At 37.3% G+C, this 19,725-nt stretch overlaps 1 protein-coding gene across 4 annotated transcripts in view; it reads right to left on the bottom strand.

Moving 5' to 3' along the window:
• The window catches only part of LOC101974791 (ectonucleoside triphosphate diphosphohydrolase 1), a 120,619-nt gene that overhangs the window by 83,341 nt on the left and 17,553 nt on the right, over positions 1–19,725 (bottom strand). For 2 of the 4 annotated variants that reach the window (XM_040272042.2, XM_005335292.5), the window contains exon 1: positions 11,639–11,808. The exons of the other annotated variants lie outside the window; for them this stretch is intronic. Coding sequence is in view for 1 of the 2 variants with exons in the window: in XM_005335292.5 (XP_005335349.2) it covers positions 11,639–11,654 (16 nt within the window). In the remaining variant the exon portion in view is untranslated. Of the gene's footprint in view, positions 1–11,638; positions 11,809–19,725 lie in introns of those variants that run through there. 4 annotated transcript variants of the gene reach the window in all.

Here is a 19,725-nt window from a genome sequence, read left to right on the forward strand (position 1 = left end):
GCCATTAGTACAACCTGCTCTAATGTGTAAGCCTTTATGTGTATTGGCCAACCTGATTGAAGGGGTTTGGGTGAATCAAAGTAAATCAGGACTGGGGTAACATGGGGATGGAGGTGTTTATTAATCACTGGAAGTCACTGAAAGACAGTCTTCCTATAAAGAAGCATAATAGTGAAGCAAGATTTTGAAAAGAAAATATGTAACCAGTCCAGTAAGATTAAAAAGGAGTCAGGGAAACCCAGAAAATTTGCAGATATATGAAAGAATGTCCAGTGGGTAGTAGCTCTTGACTAAGATGGGAACATTTGTAATCCTAAAGAAGAAATGTATCTAAGAAGCATCATCTTCTCTCATGAAAAAGGGCATCTGTAATTGTATACAGAATTCATGTTCACAAATGAACTGGAGGTCTATCTGGCTTTTCTTTCACAGAAAATGTTTATAATCTGGGTGGTCTGTCAGCATCAAGGAGTTACACACCTCTCCATAAATATTTGCATTTCTATAGGATTTCACATGTAGTTGATGGTAGAGGCATAAACACGATATACAGGACAGAAACAGGGCATTTCTAGCTGAAATTAACATTTGTTATTGTCTGCCAAGAGTCTATTTCCCCCTTCTTCTGGCACCAGAGCTCTTGATTTCCTTTAAGAAACCATGCCTCTCTTCCTCTCAACCACATTGTTCTTTAGATATCACAGATTCTTCCTTAAGATGGAGGAGGGGAATGGAAAAGCGATGAGGGGAGAGCAATAGGAACAACTCCGGGAAAATTTTTCTCTCAACACTGCACCAAAAATATCTCATCAAGGTCACTATTAACCTCCACTGTGATAAATGCCATAATCAATTCTCAGTTTCACCTTATTTGACCCATTAGCAGTATCAGATCCAGTTCACCACTTCCTCCTCTTAAAACACTTTTCTGGCTCCTGGGACTACATATTCTTCTATTTTATCCCCTCTCCAGTCCCAACACACATAACTCCCCCCCCACCCCCTCACATACACATGCAGGAAGCCATCTGTGAAATGCATGAGGATCTTCTCTTGGCATGGAAGCCAGGGAGACATAGGCTAGGCATTGGGAAATTTCTGTGGTTCTCCCACAGCAATAGATTACCTAATGCACATGACGTTTCCTTTTACTCTGCTAGGCAGGTTCCTCATAGTAGCTCTGGAAATGGGCGTAACCCTCTAGGAACTGAACAGCCCATCTTCAACCTTTTTTGGAGAACATTCTTTAGAAAGCCTTTGATATCTCCTGATATAAATAAAGCAGGCACGGGGCACCACTTTGCCAGAAGCTCAATCCATCTGATCAGCTTGCCTGTCCTGCCCTGGCTTTTGAAACTACTCTCTGGGCTCTGGGGTTTTCTTTGCTGTTTTCTTTCTCTTAGCTTTTATTTCTCAGCCAGCCCATTCCACTGAGGGGAACCCCTTTTCTATTGCCTGTGCGGGTTGAGGGTGACATACACACAAATCTTCTTGGATGGTTTTTCTTTGAAGTTAGAATATCCCAAAGCTCACTCCTTGAAACTTCTGTCAATACTTTCTGTCTATAGTCATTCCCTTGGTGACAAACTTTGTCTAGTCTGGTTGCATTTAAATCAAGTATCACTGAGTTTAAACATAACCTGATAACTCAAATTTATATCTTCAGTTCAGTGTTCTCCTCTGCATTCCAGACTTATGCATGTACATCCATTGGCTCTATTTGACATCTCCATGTCATATAGGCATCTCAGATTTAACATGTTCAAAATTGAGATTCTAATCTTCCCACTCACATTTGTTCTTCTATAGAACTTAGCTGAAGTCAACTCCATCCTTCCAGTTTCTTGGAGGGTCCAAAACCTTGGAGTCAAGTTCCTTCCTCTTTGTTTCCCATTCAAGCTCACTTAGGAAATTTGATTGGCTGTATCTTCAACAGACACAAAATCCAATTGCTTCTCACCACTTCCACTGCTACCACTTTGAACTAGACATCTCATTTCTCAATCAATATTATTACAGTAGTATTTTTACTAGTCTCTTTCTGTTTCCCATGTCCCCTACAGCTGCTAGAGCCATCCTATTAAAACATAAATTTGATAAAGTCACTTCTCTGCTCAACATCTATAGTATTTTTCCATTTCATTATAAATAAAAATTGAAGGCTATCTATCTACTGGCCCACAAGATGCCACACAATTTGTTTAGGCCAAACCTACCTCTCAGCTCTAGCCTCCTTATTCTTTCTACTCCAACCACTCTGGATTCCTTATTTGTTCATTAAACACCTTATTTATCTTTAGGATTTATTTTATGCCTACTGGTCACTTTGCCTTAAATATTCTTCCTATAAATAGCCACATGATTTTACCTCTTTGTCTTTCCTCTACATTTTTTTCCTTTATTTATTTATTTATTTAGAAGAAACTAACCCTTATGTTTAACATATTATACATTTTACCTTTTTGTTTACTGTCTGTCTATACCTAGAATATATGCTCCACAAAGTCAAGGGGTTTTGTTTGTTTTCTACCATATCCTCAATGCCTAGAACAGTGTTTTGCACATACTCTGTTCAATAAATATATGTTGAATGAATAAATATTAGGCTCATCTCCCTTCCCCTCGCTCTTGCCCTTAAAATATGATCAAATCCACTCTTCTTTGATCCAATTAATTTCCCTCCAACACCTCACTCTTTATGCTAAGTTTTTTGTTCCTACTTAATTCTTCTTTTGTCATCTTTGATATAGCTAAGTATTTCACTAAATCTGTTCTCACCAAGGAGCTCCAAATTCCAAAACCAAATCACCATACTTCTTCCACTGTAAAATATACTATTAGAGTTTTTCTTATTTTTTTGCTAAACGGGGAAAAGAGGTAAAAGGTAGGAAACACAAAACACATCCCAATTCCCAAAAACATTAAACTGAGGGAAAGAGATAAAGGACAGGAAAGGGTGTACAACACCTATTCTCAATCTCCTTCCTGCCTTTTCTGCAGCTTTGGTATTTCTTGAAACACGGGTCTCAAGGCACACTTTTCCCTTGGCTACCAGATGCAGAGTTTCCTTCATGTTTTTTTTTTTTAACCTTCCTAAATATTCTTTCTAATATCTCTCTTAAGCTCCTTCTCTTCCTACTCCTTTATTAATGCTGGTTTTCCTAGATGCCATTTTTCATTCTCTTTTGGTTTTATTCTCTACAGTTTCCAGGGTGACTTATCCATGCCTGTACTCTCAACCACTGACTCCATGCTCCAATTCCAACTCCCATTATCTCTTGATTTTGGTCAGAGTCCTCCAAGCTCCAGAACCAAATTTCAACAAATGGTGTGGATAAATGCAATATTCATATGCAAGGGAAAAAAAGATAGGCCTCAACCTCACATCATATATAAAGATTAACTCAATATGAATCCAAATCCTAAATGTGTGGATAAAACTTTATAAAGAAAACTTAGACATAAATGACTTCATGACTTTGGATTAGGCAATGGTTTCTTACCTAAGACACTAAAAATAAAAGCTGCCAAGGGAGTGGGGAGAATGGGACATCATTAAAATGTTAAAAATGTAAGATTTTTGCTCTGAAAAAAACTTTTGTACATCAAGAAAATTAAAAATGAATTTTTATTAATATATTTTTTAAAATATATTATTTAAAAAAATAATATATTTGAAAAAAAAGGAATATATAGAAAATCATTACAATTCAATAATCAAACTGATTAAAAATGGATAAAGGATCTGTTATGGTTTGGATTGAGGTGTTTCCCCAAAAGCTCACCTGTGAGGCAATGCAAGAAGGTTCAGAGGAACAAGGTTCAGAGGAACGTTATAGCCTTAATCTAATCAGTGAATTAATCCCTGATGGGATTAACTGAGTGGTAACTGAAGGCAAGTCAAGTATGGCTGGAGGAAGTGGTTCATTGGGAGCGTGGGTATTGGGTATTTATTTTGTATCTGCAGAGTGCGGAGATTTTCTGTTCCCTGATCACTATGTAAGCTGCTTCATTTTACCATACTCTTCCACCTTACCAGTTATTAGATAAGTTAAGAAAAAAAAGAGAGAGAGAGCATGTTCGAGTGTCAGTCATGGTGATTATAGCCCAGAGGCTGAAGCAGGAGGATCTCAAGTCCAAGATCAGCCTCAGCAAATTAGCAAGGCCTTAAGTAGCTTAGTGAGACCCTGTCTCAAAATAAAAAAAAATATAAAGAAAGGCCTGGGGTTGTAGCTCAGTGGTAAAGCACCCCTGGGTTCAATCCCCATACCAAAACAAAACAAAACAGAAAGAAAAAGGAAAAAAAATGAAAGTAAATCTATTAAAAAAAACTTTTATGGTTATTTCTAAGTGTACCAAAATAAAACAATAAAAAGAAGAGATTAAACAAAAAAATCAATCTTTTCTACAGCTTAAATTAGTACATATGAATGCTAAATTATTAATCTCCATTTGGTCACCTTTTTTCACTGGAAACTCTCTAGTCTTCCCTTCTCTGCCTTTTCAGTACAATACCTAAAAAATTATTTTGATGATGAATTTCTTCAAATGTATTTTTGTGCACATGTCTCAGCAATACTATTCTGATTTAATGGCTCAGAGATTCTGGTTTCCATCTTCTAAATCCTGCTAATCAGACCCAACTCCCTGGTTCTGGCCTCCTAGGGCTTGTCATGGTTATTTGGAAGGGAAAGATTTAGTAATTTTCACACACATCTATTCTATACTACCTTAAATTATGTAGTCACTCCAGGATCAGATCCCTAAGATGTCATTTGAGACTGTTACCTCATCTTCCCTTATATTTCCCAAGACACTATTGAATTACTTCTCTGTATTTACTTTACCTTCCTGACATATTCTTAAGCCTCTATTGCCCACCCTTCTCTTTTAATGAGCCACAATAAAAAAATGTTCACATCTTTTTTCTCCTAGAACCAAAATTCTCATAGGTATCTATAAAGCATCTAAAAATGAATGCATATGTACTATAATTTCACATAGGACAAAATAATAGTTGGGAATGGATTATAACATAATTGAGAAGATTGAATTGATTGATATATATCCAATTTTAGATCTTAAAAACTTATCTACTTACAAATATTCATAGAAGTTTTATAAGAATTTACCACATGCCTAGTTACAAAGAAACCTCAGAAATTACAAATATAAATCCCCATAGTTACAAAATACAATGAAAAATAAATAATAACAGTTTAAAAAAATAAAAATCATTTAGAACTTAAAATGTTATTATGGCTTAGAGACAACAGAATACAATACCGAACTACTTAGAAAACTATTCAACTGCATTTAAAAATGTGTTGCACCTATTCGTAATTGTTATTCTCCTTTTAAAAACACTAAGAACATGCTTATAAAAACTACTGCAAATATGTCAGAAAAAGTTGAATATTTCATGTGATGAAGCATTCATATGAATTGATTTAAGAACATAAAATCCAAATAAGTAATAAACAGGCAAAGGATGCAAAAAGAATATAAAAGATGAAGCCTATTATGTAAAAACTATCAAATGCAGAGTAACCCAAGAAATACAAGCTAAAATATAAGAGTGGATAAGACTGATTTTTTTTTAAAAAAAAACATCACCAAAGCTGTAAGGGATGCAGCAAAACAGAAACTGCCTGTGGGAGCTTGAAGGGTCCATCTACCCCTTAGGAATGTAACTTGGCAAGCCTGACCAAGAACAATAGAATATATTTATAAGTTTTAAACCAACAATTCTACTAACAGGATTCTATCCTCAGAGTGCACCCTTACATAAGGAAGAAGTTCCTGCCCAAAGACATTTATTAGAAATGGAAAAAACCTGAATGGTTCAATAACAGGGGAATTGTTAAACAAACTGCAACTATAAAAATTATACTAACAAAGACTGTGCTATAAAATGGAAAATACTGCAGATTCACTACTACTCTAAAAGCCAAGCTTTAAAAGTGTATATATAGCCTAATGATCATGGTGCCATCTCATAATTTTTCAAGGTCCTATTCAAGTTAATGTTACACAAGAGAAACAGTCCAGGCATAGTAAAAAGATACTTCAAAGAAATATACCAAAATATCATGAGGCATTGTTTTTCTTCTCTTCTCTATTCTATATTATCATGTTTTCTTTAATGGGCATGTGTTTTATTACTTACATTCTTGTGGACACAAAGGAATTGTTCACATCCTTCCTATGAATCAAAATGAAATACCTGTAGACTTTTAAATGAAATTATTACTTGAATATGGACTACAAAAAATAATTGCTTAAATCCTTTCACAATTCTTTATTCTTTCTTGTATCATATTTCAAATGCACTGCTCATGGATTTTGTTTTGAAATGTCATTAACATTTATTAGTTACTAGATTTTAAGAACTATGTTTTATTGTCTCCTTTCAACAAGCATTTGTCTATATCAAAAATCTTTTACTTGAATGAAATTAAATTTTAGAAAAGAAAATACCTCTTTTTGGAGAGCATGTCCTCCCATTGTTCCCAGTTCTCTAAAGTCACTCTGATATTCAAGCACAGAAACTGCAATTTATATGCCTATAAGACAACTTCTCCCCTGGTTTCTTTTCTTCTCACAATTCCCTCGATTTTGCAAACCTGAAGAACATTCCAGCAATCCTCTCTGCACTAACTTTCCTACCTTAGCACCTACAATTATTCCCACCTTGATTCTGTAGGAGCAGAATATGCCCCAAGCACACTACTCCCAATTTCAGAACCCCAAGACCCCAGCTCCTTAGGACTGCAACACCAGAACAGGGTTCCAGGGGCAGCCACATATTCTGCTCCAGTATTTCTCAAGTGGGAGGCAAAGAAAAAGAGAAGCTTAGGGAATCTTAAGACCATGGGGAGAAGGTGGAAATATTTAGGAAATCCAACAAGTTCTTTTGGTTCAATAATAGTTTGCATACTGAAGATTCAGACTTGCTTCTAGGATATGGCAAAAATGGGAGACTTGATTTCTTGTCCCAGTGCATATATTAGCTGAGGGAACACATGAGCTAGGCTTCCCATTAGCTGAGTTAACCAATCAACTATGCAATCTTCCAATTGCATAGTTGATTGGTTAACTCAAAGAAGTAGCTCCAAGGGCTGGGGATGTGGCCCAAGCGATAGCGCGCTTGCCTGGCATGCGTGCGGCCTGGGTTCGATCCTCAGCACCACATACAAACAAAGATGTTGTGTCCACCGAAAACTAAAAAATAAATATTAAAATTCTCTCTCTCTCTCTCTAATATATATATATATATATATATACACACACACACACACACACACACACACACACACATATATATATGTTACTCCGATAGGGGATGAGGGTCAGGGAGGGCTTGATCAGTTACTGCCAAAATAAACCCTAAGACTAAAGTATACAATGACCCAATAACATTGCTAGTCAAAGTCTGGCCTTCAGAGGTTAGCACTATCATCACTTGGGAGTTTGCTAGAAATGCAGAATCTCTGGTCCTAACCCAAATTCTTCTGGATCAGGTTTTACATTTTAAGATCTCCAATGATTACACATGCATGTTAAAGTTTGAGAAACACACAGTTACAATCACTAAGACAAAGCTAGTGCCTCCACTCCTCTGCACTTCCATCAAACCATCAAAATGTCTGATGATTCTTCACAATAGGGCCTGCCCTTGATTTTGGTCTCCCTCCAAAATGTTTCAAAGAATAAATTTTATGTGATTTTCCCCAGCCCTCACCTTCAGTCTACATAAGCCAAGTCCAACACATCTAAACATAGCACGTGGGATTAAACACTACTGTCTTTGCATGCAAGTACTAGTTATAGAGGGTGGATAAGCAAACAAAAAGACAACACAAGGGAGAAAACACTGAAAATGTGGTTTGGCCAAGTAAAAGCAATGCCAATCATGATCACTTGTAAAAACTGTTTCAGATGTCCCTCATTAACATGCAAGAAAATCATAATTAAGGAAATCATTTAATGTGCAGCCAATTGCTTTGTAAAGGTGTATTTGATTACATGACTAATAATCCCAAATTCATGGTCAAGGCTAAACATCCGGACTTCTGCCTTCAAATCTCCAGAACAGACGTTTGCTCACAACTTGGAAAGGAGATTTTACTCTTCCTTCTAGGTTGCAGTTTTGGTAAGAGAATTCTTTAAGCATTCTGGGAGTGGGGCAGCCTGTTGAGGGCACCAGATTCTACTCATTGTTCTAGGTCCAAATGAAGTGTCCAAATTACTCTTGAGAGGTTTTTCTGGAATTCTGTTTCTCATGGTGCAATCTTTAGGGTTCAATTATGACTTTTAGAGAGGTGAAACAGGAACCCAGGCTTTGCAGACTAACCACTTGGATCAAAATTCACACTCTACCTACTACTAGCTGTGTAACCTTGGCCAAATGACCTGCTTCCACAATCATAAGATGCAGAAACCAATACCATAGAATTGCTGTAGACAAAACATATAATATTATACTGTTGGGCACATAATAAATAATCAGTGTTAGTTTATTATTGGCACTTCACAGAGTCTGGCTTTGATTAGAGTTGGATGTATATATATATATCTCCCTTCCCTATTAAATCATGATCAAATTGTTTATACACCAAGCAGCTGGCATAGGGACTTACAAATGGTAAACACACAATCATATTTGTAGATTGGTTTGAAGTTATTCCAGGAAAAGGAAAGGGAGGATACTGGAAACAAACTTATTTACCCAGAGCCAATTTTTGTAGTATTTGTTTTTCTTTCATTACCAGAGTACATTGTCTCAGACAGCAAGGTTGTTATAAAGTGGGGTTGGGGAGCCACTATTTATGGAACTAGATGTTCTATTCAGAGATAGCAGAGGTGTGCTATGAGGCAACTGAAATCCCCAGCTTAGCCTCTGGCTGAGTGAGGAATAAGAGTTTAAGTTCAGCCAGAGCTTCACTGGCCAACTGGGTGCCCTGGCATGGGGTATATTCACAAATAATATCATCTACCTAAAAGGGTCACATTTTGTTTTTCAGAATATTCACCTAGAGGGATGTCTAGGTGTAGAAGAGTTGTATGCACCAGCAGGGAAGAAGCCCTATTACAAACTCAAAGGTCCCCTTTTAAACTGGCTTCCTAACTCAAAAGTGAATATTAGCTAAAATAATAATGTAGTTTATTAGATCCTTATTGAGTGCCCATTAAAGAGCTCAAATGACAATGACTTTCTGGACTTGTATAAGAGCCTGGTGTGCACCACCCTCTGAAAAAACACTTCACATTTTTTTCTGAGATAGACATCAATTTCAAAAATCTTTCCTGAGGGCTGGTAAATGTGGCCACCAAGCTGACACAACAAGAATGTCAAAGGTCAGCTGTGGACTTCATAGAGAAGTCTGGGGAATTGCCACTCCAACCACTGGCCATTGGATGTTGTGTACCAATAGGACACATGAAGACAATTCAGCATCTGTCCACTTTCTAGATGGACAGCTACAGGGGCACCCTCAATAGCTGCCTCCAGTGTCTTTGTCATAACAGACCTCTCTCCCACAATCCTGCCCACAATGACAACAATTTTGCCATGAGTTTGGAGACTGAAAAATAACTCACTAGACACTATGTATCCAAAGATGAATAATAAAATTATACACTGGGGAGGAGGGAATGTGATACAGAGGGCAAAACCAAAAAATAAGTATAATTAGGGGCTGCCTTAGAATAAAGAGTGAGGTATTATAGAAACAGTCAAACTGGGTAGTAATCTAGGCTCAAAGAGTTGGAGAAGGCTTAAAGGAGAGAGTATTGCTTGAGACTTGAAGGAGTAATGGCAACAGCTAATATTTATTGAGCATGTACTATATACATAAGGCCAATTCTAAAGACCTTGCATGGCCTCATTCAATCCTTACAACAACCCTATGGAGGAAGACATTATTAGTCTCCTCATTTTACAGATGAGTAAACTGAGGCTCACAGTAAATGGTAGAGCAAGGATTAAAACACAGGCTCCAAAATAAGAGGAAAAAGAGGTTCAGATAGGCAATCAAAGAAGAAAAAAGTACCTTGCAACAGTCTGAGAAGGAGGAAAGGGGCAGTTTCCTTGAGGAACTGAAAGAGGCTCAATGAGGACTAGCTGGGGGTGGAGATGACTGGGAGTTCAGAGATGACTGGGCTCACTCTGCAGGTTGGAAGAGAAACCAGAAGCGGGGGATTTCTGGTCTGGTGTGGACTTTTGACAGTTAGCTTCATGATTCATGTCACCTAACTCCTTGCAGCCTTAGTTTCTCCCTTTTTAAAAAGGCCATAGTAACAGATACTTGCTTCTCTACAATAAGAATGGCAATAAACACCAAATGAGAAAAAGTATGTGAATTTGATTGCAAAGTACAACTTCCTTCACAGACTTGACATTTCATCAGTATCATTTCCCCAATAGCTCTAGGGATTTTCAAAACCAGAATCTGCAGTGTCATGCACCAGAGAATGCCTTCCCAGCAGAACAGTATGGGACAGTGGACAAGCCCTCAGGCCCTGCCTGTTTGCCTGAGTCCACATTCGTCACTTTATAACTATGTTATCCCAAAACGAGTTAACCTCTCAGTCCCTCAACTTTGTCATCTGGAAAATGGGGATGACAATGATAGCACTTACCTTATATGGTTGATGTGAAGAACAAGCATACATAATAAGCTTAGAATAGTTTCCAGCACTGCATAAAGATTTATTAAATTTTAACAGCTATCATAATCATTAAGAAGTCCACCGACTACTCATCCTATTCCTCTGTGTTCTTTGTGATAAAAGTATGTGAGGATATTAGAAGTTAAAGATGATGAAGCAGATTTGCGACCCTACATTCCCTCAGTGTTGCAGAAATTCTTCCTGACTCCCAAGAGCTGGCAAGCAGCTGGCTCTCCGTCCTGGCAGAAAATGCCCAAAAGAGGAAAAAGACAGAGACTGCACACCATTCGTGAAACCAGGCTGCTCTTGTAGTTTTCAGACAACTTCTAAATGTCATCAGTCAGATGAGACCTGCTACTTTAAGACAGAACTCTTACCATGCCCTCTGCCCCTCCCCGCCCCTAACCACCGACAGGCACACTCTCCCACACATCTCAAGACACTTTCAACCTTTTGCAAGACATTCTCTGGGGTCCTGTTGTGACAGCCTCTTGCTACATTTACTTGCCTAACTTCCAGCAGAGAAGGCTTTGCTAGTTTCACAACAGGAAAATACACAGGAAATTTGAGAACAAAACAAATCTACACACAAAGCCCAGCATCTTCAAGCAAACACAGAGAGGACTGAGGCTAGATGACTCCTGACTGCAGATGAAGCAGCTGTCTCTTAACCGGCAAGAGTGCTGAAAAATGTCGTTTGCCTCTAAAACACCAGAGCTGCATACAAATTGATAATTAATATTCATGAGCTCTTCCAGCTTGCTCAAGAGCTACCCTTGACGACATCCAGGAGCTCTGCTTCCTAAAAAGTTTCCGAAAGTTCTTTCTTTGCCTCCTCTCAAAAGAAAGAAGGTGGGAAAGTTCATATGGGGCTTTTTACTTCTTGCTCTTTCAAGTATTTGCTTTGGTAGGGGATTTTTTTTTTTTCCCCTAAGGATTCAGATCAAATCAGTTTGAGTCTTACCCTTTATATCTTCCATAAGTAGCAGCTTCTGTTTTCTTCCTCTTTCCTCGTTTTGGTTTTTTTTGTGTGTGTTTTTGTGTTTTGTTTTTCCAGCCTCTGCTTGCTGTGGTCCGTCTCAGTGAGAGAGGTACTCAAGGATCAGAGATATAACAGACCCTTGGGCTTGTGGGAGGGGCTAAGTTAGCCAGCCCCGTTTCGGAAGGAACCTCAACCTCAAACTATGTCTTTTTCATAGATGAGAAAGGACAGATTGGCTGAGGAGTCCAGCAGCTCATTTACCTAAAGTCACTCGAAGGCTTCCCTGGGTTGTAACTTTTTCAATTCTTGAAGCAACGTGTCTCTATCCCTCTCTCCTTTCTTTCTTCCTTCTTTCTCTCCTTCCATGTCTCTCTCTCCCTCTCTGTTACAAAAATCTATTTTTCTCCCTTGAAAAGTCATATTGGTTGCAAACAAAAAAAGCGACTTATGTATTGCAATTATGAAGCCAGATAACAAGAAAGAAACTTGTTACCTTAATACCAACTGGAAAACCTGTGAGAGGCAAGAACAGTCCTTCCTGCTCCATAAAGCTGATCATGTCTGTTCTCATGATGAACAATCCTTTGCGAGGATCACTACAGCAGAAGAGCAACAAGTCACCCAAGCAATTGCTGCCACAGCAGAAGCTGTGTTATTGGCTGGAAAGCCAGATGGGACTGCAGAGGAAGCTGCTTACTGGGAACGTCTGTGTAGCTATGATTTGATGAAAGTCACTCACCTTTTCCCAGCTTTGACTTCTGACCTCCAAAGACCTATAAATAAGCATGGATTGCTACACCCCAACTTGCCAAATGACCCAAAAGCAAATAAAAGACTAACCAAATTATTTTTAAACTGTGTATTCAAAGTTAATTTAAAATCAAGAGAAGAGCTAACCTTCTGAGAGTATAGTAAGTCCTCAAGCACCAAGGCTACTTGGCAGCTTCTCCCTCCAGGAGGCTGTTGCAACCTTACTTAGCATTTGAGGTTTGTAAGAGACCTCGGATATTTAGCCTAACCCAAGGTTAGAGAGCATTATTTAGTCTTCATTATTTGCTACCATGCTTCCCAGCACAGTATAGTTTCTCCCCCAGTGTAAGCATTCAGTGAATATTTGATGAATGGTTGAATTATTGAAGGAACAGCAATGAGAAGGATTGTAAATATGGTTTCCTGATTCCTTGGTCATGCTTTTTATACATTGCCTTTTTAGCACAAGAATTTGTGTCTAAAGCTAACTATACCATGACTTTTTTTTTTTTTTTGCATATAAACCATTAAGTTTCTAACCACTAAGAATTGCCTTTGAATTTATACAGAATATAAATTCTCCATTGAACTTTTGGTCATTCTTTAGGGGCAAAGATTTTTTTCTTTTTTCTTTTTTTAAAATATAACATCTCTGTTACCTTGCACAGTACCTGGCACATCATATGTGCTCAGTAAATTTTGAATGCTTAATAAATATGAGGCTTTCTTGACCTCACTAAATGGACATAGTTGTAGGATTTTGCATTTAGAATAACTAATTATAGTAAATAAAAAATCTAATGAATATCTTCTCCAGAGCCAGTTTAGACTATATCTAATGATAAATATTGGCTTGATAGTTGTTCTATGGTGGCAAAATTGTTTTTATGAGGACTGCCAGCCCAGGCATGCTTGCTAGCCAAATTCTGGTAGAAGTAAAGATTTTGCCCACCCACTTTCTAGCATGTGTTTGATTTCTTGTAGCATCTCATTATTTCTAATAGGAGGGCATTTGGTTAGATGAAGTGGCGCAGACAGGCACTCCGGCCACCACATTTTTTTGATTTCTTAATTAAATCAAAAGTCTAACTAGGTGTCTGGCCCCAGGCCTATTATCCCAGCTAGGGAGGCTGAGATAGGATTGTGAGTTGCAGGCCAGCCTGGAAAACATGACGTCCTGAGAACCCACTTCAAAAGTAAATAAATAGATAAGCCTAGTGTTGAAACTCATGAAAGGATGTAGATAAAAATGTTTTCATGTTATCACAAATGCCAAAGTAACTGATAACTACTGTACAAAATGACATGCTTTGCCAATTCCCCAAATTCATCCATTCAGCTTTTATGACGTGAATAAACAAGTGTTCTTCATAATATTTGACACATATTAAAATGTTATGTCCTGTTGATATTTTTTAAACTGCATGATCAGTTTCAATGTTAAAAGAATTTAAAGTTAGGTTTTTAAATCTCAGAACTTCTAGAATCTTGGGAGAAATGTTATATGTAATATGACGATTAACCAATCTAATTTCAGGAATTCATAATTATTTCCCACCAGCAATAGACCCAACCTCTATCTTCTTATACTTCCTATATACCACTTGGTTTAGGTATATGAATACTCAACAAAACAAATTTGCCAACATACTTTGAAAAATTGTATCCAATTTTGATACTATAGGGACACTGTGTTTTGATAGTATGTCAACACTAAATACACATTATTCCAAAGAGAAGCACTGATTAAATTAATTCAATTTAATCTCTACTTCTTCATCATCCCTAACCTATTCCCTCACTCTGTCTGTCTGCTGACAGGTATTTAGAGATGATAAGGACTGCTGTAGGGGATAGGAAATAGGGATGAGGTAGATGTAAAACTGCTCTTGAGGGTATTTAGAATGCACATTGGTTCAGAAAATGCCTGTCCTTTCCTTGGACAGTAAAAAGAGAAGCACTCTGTCTTATGATAGAGCCATAGTTCTCAGCCTGGCTGTCCATTATAATCACTGGAAAAACTTACCCCAAAAATGCAAATGTCCATTCCCATCCCCTGAGACTGGTATTACATTCAATTGGAGGTAGTAGCTCACCCACAGCTTTTCTTTTCTTTTTCTTTTTTTTAAGGGCCAAGATAGTTTTGTTTTGTTTTTTTAAATAGAAGTAGCTCCATTGAGGATGACCAGACAGTTGGTTTTTATTTTTTTTATTATTTTTTTTAAAGAGAGAGAGAGAGAGAGAGAGAGAGAATTTTAATATTTTTTTTTTTCAGTTTTCAGCGGACACAACATCTTTGTTTGTATGTGGTGCTGAGGATCGAACCCGGGCCACACGCATGCCAGGCGAGCGCACTACTGCTTGAGCCACATCCCCAGCCCGCCAAGATAGTTTTAATGTAGTGCCAGGGCTTTAGAGTTAGGGAGATTTGGATTCAAGTCATTACTATGATTTTACACAAGCTAGTAAGTCCTTCTGAACCTCAAGTTCTTTAGCTGTAAAGATTTTTTAAAATTCACCTCGAAGAGCCACTGCGTGTGGGGAGATAATAAATATGTAAGAACTCCCAACAGAGGCCCTGACACACAGCTGGCACATAGCAAGTGTGAGCTCCCTTCTCTTCACTTATGTACTAGATCTAGACCTATATTCAGAGTAAAGAAAACTCCATACTTTGTTTTTGTGTCTCTTGCTTTTCCCTCCTTCTGTTCCAAAGAAAGTACTTTTACCTGTGAAAGTATAATCAATTAATAAAAGCTCCAAATATTTTTAAAATATTTTGAAAAACTATTAAGTAGATACAGTAAACATATCAACAGTAACCAGAGATTCATGAGGGTAGGAGAGGATTAAATAGATAATTTTTCTTTTTTCTTTCTTTCTTTCCTTTTTTTTTTTTTTTTGTTGTTGTTGTTAATACTGCAGATTGAACCCATGGCCTCACACATAACAAGATTTTTTTTAAAGTAACAAAACTATTTGGTATAATACTGTAATAATGGATACATGATTATATATTCATTTGTTAAAACCCACAGAACTTCACAGCATAATGAATGACCCTTAATGTATACAAAGTTTAAAAAAAAATAGTCAAGAGGGAAAGAGATTCCAAAATGAAATGTACATTGTGACAAAAGAATCTAATTGTGTTACACATGTATGAAACAACTTCACTCAAGTGTTAGGGAAAGGCACTGACTTAAGTCACTCTGGAGGTGAGTACAGTCTGTAAGATGAAAGACTAATAAAAGCACATTGCTCAACTTGTAAAGTTATTTATCAAGGTTCATGATTCTGAAACCACTATACATGTATACTGTTGTCAATTAATGGAGGACAAACAGTAGGAGTCAGGTTTCTTACTGTTGGAATAGAAGGTTACAGACAAGTAAGGGGAAGTGGCTAGAATGATCCAAATAATCCATGTGGTAATGAATTAGAGTAAAAAAATCTGAATGAATTCATATTCAGCTTAATATAGATACATATGGATAAGCATACATACGAGTACATAAAAAGTTTACAGTACAAATATATTTCTTTGATCTGTCAGCTCAAAGTATCTAAAAGCAAAGATACCTCGGTAGTAATAAAGATATCCCAAATCTTCCTTTCTAAAAATCATTCTCCAACAAAAGAAAATAGCTGGTTCTAGAACTGGACCAATAAATGTACAAGAAGAACCTGGGGTTATCTTGTAGTTCCAGGAAGTGATTAAAAAAAAACTTACAAAGATGTGTTAGGGCTGTGGCTCAGCAATAGAGCGCTCATATAGCATGTGCGAGGCCCTGCGTTCAATCCTCAACACCACATAAAAATAAATAAAATAAAGGTATTGTGTTCAGCTACTTCTAAAAAATAAATATTTAAAAAGCAAAACAAAACAAAAAACAACAATTAAAAAAGATGGTATATGTCAAAGTGATACAGAAACCAACTGTAAAACCTTCCAATAGCCAAAAATGGAACAATTTGAGCAACAAAATAAAGTAGTATTCAATCATAACCCAGAGTATAAAAAAAAAGTATGAATCTATACAGATATAGACTACTAATTTATTAAATAGGCTAATTATTAAATAAATAAATATATGGAAGATAATAAATTCTTGTACAGAAGAATTCCAAATAATTTGTGTAGATACTCTACCCTCTAGGAGATGAAGCACAACTCCCCACTCCTTAAGTGCAGCCTGCATGTCCTAACTTCCTTCCTAAGAAGTACAATATAGAAAGAGAATAAGAAAGAGTGACTTTATAGTGGAAAAACCTGACAAATACTACCTCAACAAGATGACCAAGATCAACATCAGCATGATAAATCACATTGATAATGCATACCTGTGGTATAATGTAATAAAAATGAGACTTTACCTCTGAAGTCTTTCTCCAAAAAAATACATCATACTTGGTTTAATCATGAGAAAGATAGGTTCAGAGCCAGCCTCAGCAACTTAGCAAGGCTCTAAACTTAGCAAGACCCTGTTGCAAAATAAACTATAAAAAAGGCTGGAGATGTGGATCCATGGCTAAGAGCCTCTCGGTTCAATATCTGTTGAGGAATGTCCCTCTCAATTGAGGGACATTCTATAAAATATTCTGACTGATATTTCTCAACATTATCCAGGTCATCAAAAATAAAGTCTGAGAAATTTCCACAGCCAAAAGGAGCCTCAGGATATTATGAGGATTAAATGTAATGTGGTATGTTGGAAAAGAAAAGGACATGAGGTTAAAAGTAAGGAAATCTCAAGAAAGTATGGACTGTAGTTAATAAAGATGTATCAATATTGGTCTATTGATTTTACTAAATATATTAATTTAAGATATTAACAATAGGAGGAATGGGAATAAAGTATGTGAGAACTTTCTATACAACCATCACAATGATAAGTAACAAACAAAGGTGAGCATGAGAACATGAGGTTAAGGGGATAATTCTATAAACTAGATCCACTGTGTTGACCCCATATGCTTTTTTATAAAAGGCAATATACCTGCAACCCCGCCTGGCTTAAATCAATTGGATATGTTACATTCCTCAGCAAACAATCTATTATCTGCAGGAGAAATGCAGGTCCAAAAGCCTGATAAGAAGAATAAAACTTATCCTGAAGTAGGGGACTTTCGTGACCCTTACACTGACTAATTTTCAGAACTCTGGGAGATAAGGATAACTCCCCCAGCCATTAAATGTTCCAGTTAGAACTGGTCAGTGTAGCCAAAGTAACCCAGATTTGCCTTGGAACTTTACCATATGCAGTAGGGACGTGAAAGTCTGAAGCAATCCTGCTATCAGTCAAAAGTCAAGAGGTGGACCTGGGCAGGACTCTGGAAACTTCCCTGGGATCCCCCATAAAACTGGTGGACAGTAGGGGTACACTATCTCCTCTCTGAGACGATCCTCTCTTTCCCTTGAAAAAAAGCCATGCCTGCGACTTCAGAGTGACATGTCTGCAATCTTTCTGGTAGTGATATGAGGACTGTCTTGGCTGCCATGGCAGTCCCTTGCTCTGGAACAACAATGTTTCTATAAACTGGAAACTATTCAAAAATGAAATGTTTATTTTTAAAAATACATTAAATTTAACTTTGTATAGACGTTTAAATGTGGCTGTTGTATTGAAACCCTTTGTTGAAATACATCTTCGTTAAACTGCTAAATGGACATATTTCTTGTTTAAACAGAATTCACTGTAACCATATTCAGCAAAGCAAAGTTAACTTGCGCTGTGTGCCAACACACCCAAATAGCCTTGTTATACTCTGTATGATAGTAGCATTCAAATCTTTTCACCATGACATGCAATATTCCCACTGGTCAAGAAAAAAAGAAAAAAACAAGTCTCTGAGTTGATTCTCTACTGACTCAAAAAGTTTCCAAATGAGTAGCACTATGGAGAAGTCAGAAATTGTGGGGCCAGGGGAGGGCAGGAAGGACTACAGACTGTTGGTTCCAACACTTGAAAAAAAATAACAAAAGGAAGGAAAAGACCTTGGCTTCTATAGACAGGGCCACCCTTATAAGGGAACATTGCCAGAGATTTTAAAGTAGTTCTGAGAAGGAGAAAAACCCACTAAGCAATGTTTGCCACACTAGCTGACCCTAATTGTCTCTGGGATTGTCCTTTTAAAGTAATCAAGATTCTGAAGGGCATAGAGAGCTGTCTGCTATTTCTGAACAGTGCTGGTCCTAGGAAGTAGTGGAAATTTTTGAAGAATACATGGTCCCTGGAGTCTTATGCCAATGACCTTAACAGCATGGTTCACACACCCAGATTTTGAAGACAATAGCAGCCCACAATCCCAGGCCAGTCTGTAGCAGGAAACTTGTATGTTACAGTTAATGTCTCCACCTTTTCAGCAAAGGTGACAAACCGTAGAGTGACAAACCATTGAAACAATGCCCTCTGTTCTTCTGTATATTAGGCCCTTTGTGTACTGGTTACCAGTAGAGCCTGAAGAAATAGGGGAGCAGGAAAAGATAATATAATTTTCTGGTTCCTAAGATTTAGCCTACAGACTTTCAGACCTCTTATTACCTAGCTTACATGGTTCTCTCAATTTATCCTTCAAGGTCTGGTTCAAATCTTAAATCTTTTAAAATGTACTAACTAAACCTCCCTCCTTCAAATTCTAAAAGCATATTTAGCTACTCTCAAGTATCAAGCAATTTGGCACTCAACTAATGCCTTGCATTGCTCACCTCTCATAAGTAATATGTGACATTTATACAATCCAGAGAGTAACTTAAAATTCTTGAATTAGAGTGTAAATTCTTTTTCTTTCCTCCTCACTCATGCCCTCTCATATCCCATAGCACCTATCTCAGTGTTTTACATATGTACCTGTTAAATACATATGTACTTAATAAATACCTGATCATTATTGGCTATTGTGACCTCCCTGAAATTGTCATTAAGAATAATAAATCAGGGGCTGGGATTGTGGCTCAGCGGTAGAGCGCTCATCTAGCACGTGAGAAGCTCTGGGTTTGATGCTCAGCACCACATAAAAATAAACAAACAAAATAAAGGTATTGTTTCCAACTACTTCTAAAAAATAAATATTAAAAAAATAATAAATCAGATCTTACTTTTCTAGCTAACCACTCATCGTGATTACGTCAAGCCTACATATAGTGAGTCTTGGTTGGAGGTGAGAATAAATAGGAATTATCCTTCTTACTCACATAGTTATGCGTGTCCCTGACCAATTTTGCCTTTCTTGACCCTGACCATACACGACTCCTTGGCTCCCATCTGACTGACCACTGCTTCTGACTTTGGTGCAGGAAAGTGATGCCATCTAAACCT

Source organism: Ictidomys tridecemlineatus, chromosome 1 (assembly GCF_052094955.1).
Source record: "Ictidomys tridecemlineatus isolate mIctTri1 chromosome 1, mIctTri1.hap1, whole genome shotgun sequence".
Taxonomy (NCBI): domain Eukaryota; kingdom Metazoa; phylum Chordata; class Mammalia; order Rodentia; family Sciuridae; genus Ictidomys; species Ictidomys tridecemlineatus.